The following is a 14,534-nucleotide window of genomic DNA, read 5'->3' as shown; positions in this document are numbered from 1 at the left end:
CCCCAGTTAGCTGTAACCTCTGACTAGTCATTACCTACCCCTTACACCGAGTAATCAATAAATATGATGACACCTCGTCGTAGGACAGGATATGTAGGGGCATATTTATAAAAGAGTGACGTTAGAACTCCCCTGACTTTATTCATTTCTACAGGGGTTTAAAGGAGACATATCCTATAAAAATTATGAATGTACCAGTGAATTATACTCCTCTAGATATAGAATGATTGTGCTTAAAAAGTTGTGTTTCTAACTGATTTATTGAGAAATTCCACAAAAACCCCACTAGCCCCGCCCATCTGTTCCACTTCCTGCTGGCTGAATCCTCTGGATGAGCTGGGGAGCCAGGGGCCATTGTTACAGATAGGATTAATGTTTAGCCCAAAGGGAAACCAGCACCGTATATTATTCATAATTGCCTACAAAATTAGCGTTTTTCCCATTTATCCAATATGTCTCCTTTAAAACAGGAATGCACCAAATCCACAATTTTATGATCCGGCCGAATACCAAATCCTTTGTGAAAGATTCCGCTGAATTCCGAATACTAATTTGCAGATGTGGATATGGAAGGGCTATAGAAAACTGAGCCCTCACACATGGTGAAAGATTTTTAACTTCCCTGTTCATGTGACAAAAAGCTATATAATGTTAGAGAGAATGGAGAAAAGGCTGAATCCTGAATTCAGTGCATCCCTATATTGAAGGGATAGTGACACTTCTAAGTTCTTAAAAAGAATTGTATTTTTTGTCAAAATGTACCTATATGTCATTTAGACAATTTTCCTCAGTTTTGGCCTCTTTACAGTTTCTTTGCTTTTGCTTTAGCAGTGTGCAGGAGTCCGAAACGCTCTTATAGTCTCTTGGGGCTTGTCAATCTAACTGACTCAGGCTTGCAGGGCGGACCTTATACACATGATTGACAAGAAGAATCTGTCAGTGCAGTAACTTGGTGTGATTAGCTTATTCTGGGTCTGATTCTGGATTATTAAGGTCACCATGCTGCCAGTATTTGCCCAGCACAGCCGATAAATCACCAGCTAGGGCCAGAATTACAAGTTTACCAGAAATAAATTTCTCCCTTCCCTTGCTAAAATAATCATGTAAGGAGAAGCTGTTTTGTCCTTACAGAACCTAAAGTGGGTGTGATATATGAGAGGCTGTAAGGAAAAACATCAGCATGAATAAAACAGTAGTACTTGCCCCCTACTGGGAGCAGTATTCTTCTCTATAAGAGGAAGTGGAATGGTTTTTTTTAATACTATTGTGCCTGGTTTATTTTAGTGTTTTTGTGATTAGTAGTTATTATTGCAATAAAAAAAAAACTAATCACAAAACCAAAGGTGTCACGTTCACTCGAAAGACATATTACAGGTGAAAGTGAGATTTCACTCTTTGATAAATACACCTTTAAAATTCTCATGAAAAAGGAATAAAAGTGAAAGAGCACAACATGTTCAGAAAACACCTGGCAATTAAAGTTCCAGAAGCGCCAAATCAGATGGCAGTGTAAGAGTTAAAGCTTATCCTACGGTACCCCAGATAATGAGGCCTATTTATGTGAAATTAGAGCTTGCCACAGTACCACAGAATGAACTTCTGCCGCTCACTATTCATCCTTATGTTAGTTAGAGGTATATTCTTCAAATGGTGATTCTCACTTTCCCTTTTTAATAAATATGCCCCTAAATACTAATGAATAAAGAGCAGTGGAATTTCACTCTAGCAGACTGCAATGAGCTTTAATGTTACTCTTTGATCAATATGCCCCAATGTTTCTTACTAATGGCTCTCATTGCTTGTTCTACAAAGCATGGAAAATAATTGCATTGTTAAAGTGATACTGACACTAAAAAAACGACTCCTCAAAATATGAATGTACATAAAAAAAATTGCCTATAGGTCATGTTGATCATTTTTCACTGAAAGGGCTGCTTTTGTAAGTAATTGTTACTTGAAGTCCCTAAACCTGACTGTTTTGCCAGCCTGACTGTCCCTTCTCAGCCTGTCAGCTATAGCTTCTAATGCTAACGGCCTACTGCTGCACAAATATGGCAGCCCTCTTATAGGGGAACATGGGGGATCAGATAAGTAATGTAAAAGCATCAGGCAAATACTTTTATGGCAAAATTACAATAGCATGCATAGACAATATATAATATATAAATGATATATGTAAAAAAAGGTTTATTTTCTGGTGTCAGTATCTCTTTAAGGACCATACAGAGATGCTTCAGAGACAAATTTTCTCATATTAATTCTATCAGGCAAGGATATAGTGAGTGTGGTACCAGTTATTCAATATGGCTTATATTCCATCTATGATTTGCTTAAGCATAAGGGTTAATTTTAATATTTGAACTGTACAGCCTCTCTGAACACTAAAGTATCTTTTAGTATGTTATAGTATGTTACAATCTTAGCAATTTTTCAATTGTTTTTTATATTTTAATTACTTGCTAGTCTCCTGCCTCTTTACAGTTTACAATTTAATATTCCGTGCTGCGGACTTTTTGTTGCTTTTTCATTTTGTTGCACCAGTTTTATTGTATGCTACTCAAGTAAAAAAGCTCTTTACTAGTATTAGACAAACACTTCTTCTTACTGCTAAGAAAAACATCATCATCATCATGTGCTTTGGGACTTCCTAATCAGTAAAAGGAATCCATCAGTCTTACCCAGAGAATAGCTAGGGGATTAAAATAATACTAGGTTGTTTAACATAACTGTACATCTGTTTTAATACAAGCACTTTTGCATAATACTTGGTTAATTCAGCACCAAAGAAACAATGTATTCCTTTGAGTACGGCAGACTTTAAAGATATATTTAATGTCAGATCACATGTTGCATAGCAACAACCCAGTGTTACCAAGGAATTCTGGAAGGGGTCTAATTAATTCTATGCAAATGTGACAAACACTTCCGAGTACTCTACAACTAAAATTGGATGGAAGATGAATTATTGTATACATGAAAGGCTGCGATACAGTGCAACTCCTGTGTGAGTGGAACAGCACCCAGACATGCAGTTACAGTATTCAGCATGGGCAAATCACTAGATGCAAGTTCTCTGTGCCCTTCCAAGCCATTCTATGTGAGCAGTTGAAATAAATACAATGGCATATGTGATGGGCCAGGTGCAGATACCATAGCAAATAGACAAAGCACTTTCTGAGGTATAAGTTGGCATTATCTACTTACCTTCAAAAGTGTAACAATGGAGACTGCAGACCCAGCAGCTGCCAACCAGACCAGAAACATTACTAGGTAACTGGTCCATCCTTACTGATTCACAGTTTAAAGAGACGCTAAACTCAAAAAATGTAATGATTTAAACTTAAAGAGGGTACTTTGCTGCAATTTACAACATTTTCTATTTTTTAAGGGTTTCTGAGATATCTGCATTTTTAGACTGCTGAAAGCTTTTTGCTCAACTAAGATTCAGCAACACAAGGGTTAAAGGGGATATATACCATAAATTTTTACAATGCACTAAACTATGTAAAAAACTGTAAAATAGAAGGAAGTGCTTTTACTTTAATACATTTGGGTTTAAATATGTCCATAACAGCTTGAAAACTGTGCTCTACCCAGACCTTATGCCAGCTTCCGGTTTAGACTCTTCAGTATATGCCTCAGAGCCACTGGCCCAGATAGACTTCTATGGCACCCTCACCTCCTTAAAGTGAAGTGAATATTCATAGGGTGGGTGGGGCTTAGCGAGCTCACAGGCAGTCTGTTCCTGCTCTACTCGCTCCTCCCCCCCCCCCTGGCAGCAGCACAAGCAGAGACACACAGAAGGAGGGAGGGGTTTTCCCTGTTGCTGCTGGGTAAAGCCTGTCAGTCAGAGCTGTGACAATTTCCTGTGGGACACTGAAGGACACTCCCATGTCTCATTTCACTCTGGCTTCAGACTGGAGAGCTTGTGTGTGCAGCTCTCATATAATGGCAGTTTTAGGAGGTAAAATGCTTTCAAAACATCTTTCTTTCTGCATCATTTCACATTTTGAGGGAGGATGAATATTATAACTGAATATGAACTTTATATAAAATGTCTCCTTTACCTAAATTTAGAAATGCTCACAGAATGCAAAGACAAAAATCTCGACCCGCACCCAACCCAGCTTCTCCCCTCTATTTCTAGACCTGCGCCCGCAGATTTTCAGCATTTTGCCATTGCTCTAAAGAGTAAAACATATTTAAATAAGAAATCAAGATTAGGTGCAATTAGGTGCTATTGCATAAACTCCAATTTTTAGCAGGCCCGGCTCCTAGTGACACATACTTATAAATATAATGTAATGTATGTATAAATGTAAACTAGGAGAAACAGTTTTATATGGAATGCCACATTTTGTAATTCACTGACCTGTAGTACAGAAATATATATATTCAGAGCTTTATATAATAAAACTTTGTTTAAGAAGTATGGGAAATTAAAAGACAAAATACACACAAATGTATTCACATTATATAATAGGATATGCTTAATATGTGTCATTGGTACAGTCCTTTAGATGTGACACCACTATTCCTACAGCTGTCTGTGATGGGTTAATGACAGTTGATATTTAAAGGTGGTGGTATTTAGATCCCTAGCAAATAAACGTCCGGTGAGCAGCTGAACGTGTAGCAGTCACAGAACAACATACGGCGAGGGTTATTTAAGGTTTAAAGTGATACTGACATATTTTGAAGAGTTGTACATTAAAAATTACTTGTAGGTCACATTGATAATTTTTCACTGATAGGGTTGCTTTTTTAAGTAATTGGTACTTAAAATTTCTAAACCTGACTGTTTTGCCAACCTGACTGTCCCTTCTCAGCCTGTCAGTTACAGCTTTTAATGCCAACAAGACTATTCCTGCACAAAAATGGCAGCCCCCTCACAGAGAAGCAAAGGGCATCAGACAGGTAATGTAAAAGCATCAGGCAAATACTTTTAAGGCAAAACTATAAATAGCATGCAAAGACAATGTTATAATAGATGTAAAAAATGGTTAATTTCTGGTGTCAGTATCTCTTTAAGACCATAGGTGCTAAATTGTACAAGTGCATTTGCCGATTGCTACTAAGAAGCAATTTGTTTTTAACAATCTAATACAAATAAAAATTAATGCAAAGACCTGATTGGTTGTTAATCAGCCCCAGTGATTTACTAGCAGAAAGAAATGACATTACATAAAGCAGCTTAACTGCATCTGCACAGTTACTCATAGCAACCAATTAGATCTTTGCTTTCACTATCTAACTTACAGTAGACTGATAAAATTAGGGTGCAAATTTGGCTGGCCAAACCAAATTTTGGTTGGTTGCTCTTGGCAACTGCCCTTAATGGAGAAGGAAAGGTGGGATCACTGGGGGTGCCAAAATGTTAGGCACTTATTCACCTGATATCCTGGGCAGTTGCTCCTGTTAGCAAAAAAACACATCAGACATCATCTTTTTTTTCACGCAAGCTGCACATGCCCAGTGGAGTGAAAAGCTGCTCTTTAACAAAAAAGTTGGCTTTTTGACTGCGCCTGCGTGGGCCCCAGGATCACAAGGGGCAATTCCACCTTTCCTTCTACTTTAAGCTATTTAGCAGTAAATAAGTAACACTATGGTACATTTCCAGAAGGTTTTTAATAAGTGCCATGCAAGTAAACAATTCAAATTCAAAAGCAAGTATTCAAGTTTTATTAAACTGATAAAATAAGGTGTTTTTTTTCTTCTTTTAAGAATTGCACTCAATTTTAAGATACATTTCACAGAGAGAAAAATAAATATGTTCAGTATGATCCCAGCACTTCACAAAAATCACTAATAACCCTGTGAGCTGGAACAGCAAGTAGCAAATATACCCCCAGATACGTTAGGGTTCAGTAAAAATAATGTGCTCTTTGTCTACCTGAATGGTATTTTTGTTCTAAGGATGGTAAAGAACTGCTTGCACACTTAAGTGAAACAACGAAGACCAAATCACCAGCACAGATGACTATAAAACTGAATAGTTATCCAAACTCACTATAGCTGAACAGCCTGTATTTCTTCTCTTTTTTCAATACCTTCTAATATTAATCTGCATTGAATACTAAGATTTCTAAAGCACTCAAACATCAGAAGTACATTAAGGCTAATATTAGTGTGGGTATAACTTTCCACCAATAATGAAACTGCCAGAATATGGCAGTACACTGTAACACATTCTTACAGCCAATGATCTTGGCAACATTTGAATAAATCTGTTATGAATTAGGGATGCACCGAATTCAGGATTCAGTTTGGGATTCGCATGCTTCTCTTTAACCATTCAGCAGCCAAATTTGCATCCTAATTGCATATTAGGATTCGTTTGGTATTCGTCCGAGTCTTTTACAAAGGATTCAGGGTTCAGCTAAACCCAAAAATTATTATTATGAATATTTAATTAAAAAAAATCAAATAAAATATGCCATGCTGGGTCAATATGAAAATCACATTCTACACAAATTATTCTTATTTGATCTGAACCATCCATCAATTAACAAAAGTGCTTATTTAGGCAATGAGAAACAGTTATCCTACTGGACCAAAAACAATTCTGACTGACAAGGTCTATTAGCAATTAAATACAAATCATAAACAAAATTTCATAGCTCTTAAAAAATTCAAGACACTTCATGGTCACATATTAGATGCCCATTGGGGTTGGGACATATAGTGCAAAAGTGAGGCAAAAGTTGTCTGGTTCTATAAGCATACCCGTAACTTCATAATCAGTAATGTCCAAATGTCCTTCATTGTAGTTTATCTTGCAGAAGCCTGAATAATGGATTTCATATATCTGGTGTTTAGATTTTTGTCAGATTTATTATAGCCCCTGTAATAACAAAAACATTTTACCCCGTTAACTGTGATTCATGAGTCTCATTAGTTTCATGCTCAGAGGGAATAACTGAGCCAATGTCTTTATAATGTGCAAAATAAAGAGGAATGGCACTCATTATACACAGGTAAGTGCTTTGAAAAAATAAAATAGTGAAATAGTGCAAGAGATTTTAGGAAAGAAGTTCACAACATGGAAGGATGGAACATAAAAGCATTGATAGTAGTCAGCAATTTGTCTGATCCATTTCAGTGGCAACAAGATCAAGTCTGGTCTCAGCCAAAATGTAGGAGTGAGATACATGGTAATTTCAGATGTATCCTCAATTGATTCATCTGATTTGCTCTGTCTATTTAGCTGATGGAATACAAGGTAATATTATGCTTCCATCAGTCCTGAGTATCTGTATGCTAAAAAAAAAAAATAAGAAATCACTACAAATAGTGTTGGCACAGCTAAATGTTACCAACTCATGTACATTTAGATGAACATGAACTTTTTATAGAAATGTGCCACACAATATGACACCAACATGCCATATTTAAAGGGAAATTAAAAAAAAAGTGTGTACACAGTATTTTTTTCTGTGCATTGACATTATGAGTGGAGGATTTCTTGCTGTTTACCATTTGGATACATTTAAAATAGGCTTTTCTTAATGTCCATAAAGATTTACAAACCAAAGGAGGGAGGGAATATGAAAGCCCTTACTCATAGCTGTATAACAATGCACTGATAAAGTGCTCTGTGCACAAAATAAGCTATGTGAGGCCCATAAAAAGGACAACCAACAAAAAGTTAAATACAGTACCTTTTCTATTTATAAATATCTCACAATGAGCAAATGAGAATCAAGTGAAATAATTAGGGAAATTGTTAGTGCAAGCGTTAACCATTGCCTCTACAATATCCTTATTTTATACATTTGCCAAAAAAAAAAAACCAAAGGATTATCAAGAACTATTCAATGGATTTCCTGGTGTGCACTAACTGTACATCCTTCTTTGCCATACAGGAGTCGCAACCCCAAATTGCTGAGGTTTCTGCAGTAAGGAGAGCATAGGCAATCTCAGTCAACCCCGTGCAGCTTCGGTGAAACCATTTCTGACAAGACACTTCGCACATGATGGCATCTTGCAGATTACTCACTTCTATGGAACAAATTCCACAGGAGTATAACAACTCTGAAGACAAGTGGCCACAGTGAGAAGAATGAAGAAGCCATTTGTTGCATTTCTCATTGGTTGTTACATCAGCTTTTGAGGACTTTGGTACATGAAGCCTGCCATGGTTTCCAGTAGTTTGACCACCATTAACAACATCAGCACAATCAGAATGGAAATTCTCTGTACATATCACATGGCTTTTATGACTTTTTGAGAGATCAGAATGTATGATTGATTCAGAATCTTGATTGCTGTTTTGAGGAGCACAGTTTATATTAGAATTTCGACCTGATACTGTGGTCTTTGGGTGCATAAGGTGACTTTGTGACTGAAGAAAAGTATGGCTTGTTTCAAGCTGCTGATTAATATTCAAATGGTGACCAGGGCCTATGTAGGCGTTTGACTGAAAAGAGCTATATGTTGACACAGGGTTAAGGCTATCATTACGATTACATCTAAAGTGCTGACCTGGCATTGTGATAGTCTGACCAACCCCTGCGCTAAAAAATAATTGGTTTTGAAAGTTTGTATTTTCCTGTATTCCCATGCTGAAAGAGGAAGGTCTCCCAAATGCCATAGTCATGCCATCCTGAGGAAAATTACGTAAATGATCTCTGAAGGCATATGGAGTACAGAATCGAGTGGATGTTCTAGGTGATGTATTTTGTGGGATCCTAAAACTACCGTAATCTTCAACTCCAACGTATCCAGAATTACCAAGAAATTGGTACCCTGGAGAAGATGAAATGTTGTACTCATCGTCAAAAGGATTGGAAGCTATTAGATGATCTGAGCTTGTGTTTGCTGGTGGAGCATATTCTGATATAAGTGGAATCACAGGTGTCTAGAGTGAAGAAAACAAAATATATAGAATTCCATATATACATAGTGATCTAGAATAATTCTTCATTCATACATGAATAAAATCCATAATACTTCACACACATAATTAAGTGAGCTGAGCATGTATAAGTCAAGAGTAATTACAGTAATACTACATATTAGACATTTTAAAGCTAGCTTCCATCTTTATATTTCCAAACCTTGGAAGATTCTATCTCTTTTTGTTTTTCTTTTTAGGATTTATTTGTTATTGTTTGCCAACATTTTGTGCTTGATTTTATTTGCCCATTATGTAATGTTAATTGATGTACTTTTATGCAAGTCTTATATTCTCCTATTTTGATATATGGTAGGAGCTATCCCAATGCTCACCTGTAGGCTAGACTTTCGTTTCTTCTTTTCGGGGCTTCCCTGTAAACCTGGTCTGATAATCCCGTCAAAACCATCATCACCTAATAACAAAAACCCATAAACATGTTATTTAAGCAGGATCAATATCAGCAATTTTTTATTTTACTGCAGCAAAACAATTTAATCAGTAGCTGAGCAACTGGACGCTAGATGCATCATTTGAGCCAAAACTGAATTGGATTTAGTATCTTATATGAAGAGAACAGCTGTCAACAATTTATTTCTCGTGTCCCTTAACTGAAAGGGGAATTCTGGTATGCAAAACAATTACTACTGCTTACTGGGTAGGAAATAAATGTCTATAACTTCTCACAATTTTCAGTCAAGGAGAGTAGTGTCAACTGTAAACCATGTGCAGGTTAAGGTGGGGGAGAGGTTGAACTTCATTAAAGGTCAGTGGCAATAATGGTCAATCTGTTAGATCTGCACTTTTAAAGAGAAGGAAAGGCTAGATCACTAAATTTTAGGCACCCCCCCCCCCCCCCCTCCTTCTCCTTTTGACAAAATCCCAAGGCCCGGGCATGCACAGATGAGTGAAAAGCTGCCTTTTTTATTAACGTTCGGCTTTTCACTCCAAGACCGAAGAAGGAAGAGGATAGCTTCATCACATACACCCCAGCAGTTTTCTCCTAACAGGAGCACCAGCTGGGGGTGTCAGTTAAGAGATTATGATCGCTTAACATTTTGCCACCCCCCAGTGACTATAACTATACTCTGCCAGCCCTATGCTGCCTGTGTGTGCCATACTCTGCCTGCCCTATGCTGCCTGTGTGTGCCATACTCTGCCTGCCCTATGCTGCCTGTGTGTGCCATACTCTGCCTGCCCTATGCTCCCTGTGTGTGCCATACTCTGCCTGCCCTATGCTGCCTGTGTGTACCATACTGTCTGCCCTATGCTGCTGGGTGTTGCTGTGCTACCCATAGGGGATTTAAGGGTATGTCTTAATATGACCAGTAAACTTCTTTCACATATCAATGAAGGATGATATCCCTGCAATGAGCTACCACCATTAATGTGAGTATGGTCTTAAAAGCTCTTTATAGCAAGTATATTGCATTCTAGTGTGAATGTTGTCTTTAATCTTAAATTTGATTTAAAATTTCGACGAAAGTCTCTGTATAGGACTGAAACGTCGGACAGAATAAACTTCACTGCCTGATTTCTCTCAGATTTTGCTCTTTTTGTTTTCTTTGCTGTATTAAGTAAAACCTTCAAGTGCCGACAACCTATACTATATATATATATATATATATATATATATATATATACACCCCTGCAGAGTTCACCTTACAAATAATTGTCACAACCACTAATAATGCTAAGACATATAATTTAACATATATATGTATATATATATTTAATGTTGGCTACAAAATTTTTTGTAATTTTTGGTCCTTTGAATAATATACTCTAGTGAGCATGCAAACCATCTCCCAAAATACAGGGTTCGTGGGATCAGTTAGCATGGCAACCACACATGCTATATCATGGTCCCACAGGTGCGCATTGTCCTCTGAGAGCTGTGGCATAGCAACTAAAGAAATAATGTGTTTCCCAACCTTGAGCCGGTGCAAAGTGAGTAAACATATAAGAACCCCAGCTAAAAAAAAAACCCATGTAGAAATATAAATCAATTCCCTAATTTAAAAAAAGTGAAAATAATGCAGATACAAACTTTTATGCAAGTTAAAAATTGAACAAAAATTACATTTAATATAATATTACTTCTTGTTAAATAAAAAAATTGTGGGGCATGGGGGTACATCATGTAACATAAACCAGATGAAGAGATGAAGCCAGGTCTCTGTTCTGCAAGTAGGCTATCCTATACAAGAGAACTACATGAGAGCTGAAGTGCTGAAACTCTCTGTAAGCTTGTGTAAGTTGCTGCCATCATATCAGCCACAATGCTATACATTCTACTTGTAATGCAGAATTACTACAATTCCATAATTCAGGGAGATGAATGCAAAATTACTGAATAGAAGAACTAATGGAAACAACGTAATCTACTGTATTATACCAGGGCATATTCAGCATGACCAGATTAACATATAAAGTAATAACATGCTGGCAATAGTGAGGTTCTACTGTGTTTACATGACTATTCATCCTGTTATTCTTGGGCACTTTCCAGCATGGATAAGTACAACATCATAATAAATGTTTAAAGGGGATCTTAACTCAAAAAAATTATCTTAAAAATGAATTTGACTAAAGTTAAACTTCAGTTTCTATCAGGCGAAAATGTCCGTCACACTATAGGGCACATTTACTAACACAAATGCAAAAAACAGATACAAATTTACCACAATACATTGTTATTTCCCAGAATTCCAGAGAAATTGTGGGTCCCTACTGGGTAGTCAGTGGTTTGCTGATGTCATTATGGTTACAAGCGGCTTCATTTTCAGAGCAGTGATTCTTGTGATGTCAGAAATGCCATTAGTTTGTGATTCATGAGGTGCAAGCGGCAGCAGAGTGCAAAGAAGAGCCCTGAATGTGACATCTCAAGGTGGGTGTTAAATCCCAGGCCTCCCTTGTGTTGTTTACCTTTAAATTAACTTTTAGTATGTTGTAGAACAGGGATCCCCAACCTTTTTTACCTGTGAGCCACATTCAAATGTAAAAACAATTGGGGAGCAACACAGCCATGAAAAATGTTCCTGAGGTTACAAATAGGGGCTCTGATTGGTGATTTGGCAAACCTGTGTGGACTGGCAGCCTACATGAGGCTCTGTTTGGCAGTACAAAACCAAAACTTGTTGCTCCCGAGCAACTGGTTGGGGATTGCTGTTGTAGAGAGTGCTATTCTGAAACAATTTGCACTTGGTCTTCATTTTTTATTATTTGTGGTTTTTTAAAAAGAAAAGGAGTGATTCTGAATAGAAAGATAAGCTATAAAAAGTAACAATAACAATGGAAATTTAGCCTCAAAGAACAATAGTTTTTTGGCGACTGGGGTCAGTGACCCCCTTTTGAAAGCTAAAAAGACTCAGAAGAGGAAAGCAAATAATTAAAAAATGATAAAAAAAAAATACCAATTGAAAAGTTGCTAACAACTGACCATTCTACAACATACTAAAAGTTAATGTGAAGGTGAACCACCCCTTAAACACATTTACACAATCCAGACATATGGATTTCGGAGGCCCAAATATGCTAGGCTTAGGATAATGACTGCTTACAAAATGATTGCTTTTTACTGTATAATAATGAAAGTAATAGCAGTTTCATAAAATATGCTGGCACCTGCAGCGCCATAAAGAATGGATCTACCACACTGTTCTTTAATTTGGCAAATGTGTAAAATATGTCCCCAATACAAACACTGAGCAATATTATGAGTTTGCATTGCACTTATATTACTAAGGAGAATCACATTCCTCTCCATATGAACTCACGGGATTCCAATGTATAAGGTTACTGACCTGTGTTCATTAGTGGAAACTGCCAATAAAGTCAGAGGTGTGACTCAGTAGGGAATGTGTGTAGGCAGGAGAGGGGACTGCTGACACAGGGCAATGTACTCAGTTACTTTACAGTACAGAGGAAAAGTGAATAGGGTTGCCACCTGGCCAGTAAAAATGCCACTTGATGCCAAAGTTTTTAATATGGAAGAAAGCTCAAAATATAGGAAAGCTGGTATTATTCTGCAGAAAAGGCAATAATCCTAAAAGCGAATGTCATTGTCAGGCTTTTCCATGTGGGTTATGTCTCAGTGGGTTTTGATCAGCTGTAATGCTGCCCATAAAACTAACAGGTCTGATACAATGTACGGCTATACAATCTCCTCCCTGGTTCCAGCAGTAGCTCCTCTCTGCCCATAGAGTTAGGCTTGGGCTGGCAGCCAGTATATATATAGTGTCTATACACACAACCCCCAGGCTTTGCCCATGTGCCAGCCCTAGTTTAGGCCCCAGCCATGGCCTCTGCCCGACTCACTCCCCGTGTTCCCACACAATGAGCTCTCACCTCTCGCTCTCTTACAGGGCTCCTTCTCCTGTGGTGCGGACATTCCAAGGACATGGAGTCGGGAGAACTGTGCCCCGGTAGGTGGCTGTGCTGGTGCCTGGCAGCTTCCTTTCCTCCCTCTCCTTCTCTCTCCTCCCATCAGGGAGGGGGAGCTGGGAAGACTTTTCAAACTTCGGGAGGAGTGCAGCGATTTCGCCTCCCCCCGTGTATACACCTGGGTGAGGGAGTGCGGCTGGATAGGTGATAGGGAGGCTTCAAGAGCTTCACGGGAGTTTTCTAAACAAGTGAAATGGAGGTTACCGGGCTCTATGCTGTGGGGAATTATGAACAGAGAGACGCAACCCCCCACGCCTGGCAGCCTGCAGAGACATGAGTGTGCCCGCTGTTTCATATGACGGAGCGACTGTCAGCAATGTTTACTCTTATAAAGTTCAAGGCAGGGGATCGCCATCTAGCGGTGACGGTGGAACCTGCAGCTTACAGACTCATGCATGTGTTTACAAAGTAATAAAGACCCCAAAGGAAGCCAAATCATGAAAGAAAACCTCTTGAAAGAGAATTACGGTGGCTATACACAAGCCAAGAAGTTGGCAGCTGTGGTTGGTTCGTGTATGGCCACTTTGTTTCATACTAGCACATTGGCAGGATAATGTGATTCTCATCTGATAGCCCCAAACATTTGTATTAGTCCAATTTGCCCCAGCATGTGATTGGCCTTGCCAAAAAGTGGATCTGGCTAGTTTAGAATAAACTAGCATATTTTTCCTGATACATGCCTAGTTGTAGGGCCCTCAAGGCCACATTAAAAAACACAGATCCTAGTATGTGTGTTGTAATAATGCAGAATTCTTTTCTAAGCTTTGTGTATTGTTCAATTGAGGCATACAGTACATAGCTACATGTCATGTTTGACTGAGGCATATATACTGTACTTAAAAAAAGTCCAGTGCAGAAAACTGTTGTTTGCAATTGATATACAGTATATAGGCCCACAGGGTAAATTTGTGTACTGTGTTTGAATCAGTTTGTTTCTGTTTTTCTTTGAACAACTCCCCTGTTTGCAGTTATTATGCATATTTTAATCCAGGGGGTTAGACAACTCTGACCCACTAAACTGTGAACATTTCCCTCCAAAGCCCCTCTCCTTTGCACTCTGCTCCCCCTCAATCTGTTTATGCATGCTGGGCATTGTTGCCTAGTTAAACCCCTGTAAATTAAATAGCAGCCCAAACAGAAAGTTAGCTTATTTGGGTAATGTACCCCCTACTAAAATGTAAAAGGCTGTAAG

General features: G+C 38.2%; 1 protein-coding gene across 2 annotated transcripts; it reads right to left on the bottom strand.

The window, feature by feature from the left end:
- Positions 1-5,609: 5,609 nt before the first annotated feature.
- On the bottom strand, positions 5,610-13,682 carry pygo1 (pygopus family PHD finger 1). 2 transcript variants are annotated; one of them, XM_012959603.3, is made up of 4 exons: positions 13,247-13,682; positions 9,232-9,311; positions 8,000-8,860; positions 5,610-6,844 (listed from the first exon to the last, which is right to left on the bottom strand). In XM_012959603.3, exons 1-4 carry the CDS (start codon positions 13,635-13,637, stop codon positions 6,836-6,838), a joined length of 1,341 nt encoding a protein of 446 aa, XP_012815057.1. In that variant the 5' UTR covers positions 13,638-13,682; the 3' UTR covers positions 5,610-6,835. The 2 variants fall into 2 exon arrangements, with proteins under 2 accessions (XP_012815057.1, XP_002942500.2); XM_002942454.5 differs by having other exon boundaries at positions 5,610-8,860.
- Positions 13,683-14,534: the final 852 nt, after the last annotated feature.

Source organism: Xenopus tropicalis, chromosome 3 (genome assembly GCF_000004195.4).
Source record: "Xenopus tropicalis strain Nigerian chromosome 3, UCB_Xtro_10.0, whole genome shotgun sequence".
Taxonomy (NCBI): Eukaryota; Metazoa; Chordata; class Amphibia; order Anura; family Pipidae; genus Xenopus; species Xenopus tropicalis.
Note: the sequence above shows the minus strand (reverse complement) of the source record. Positions and strands in the feature narration are given on the sequence as shown.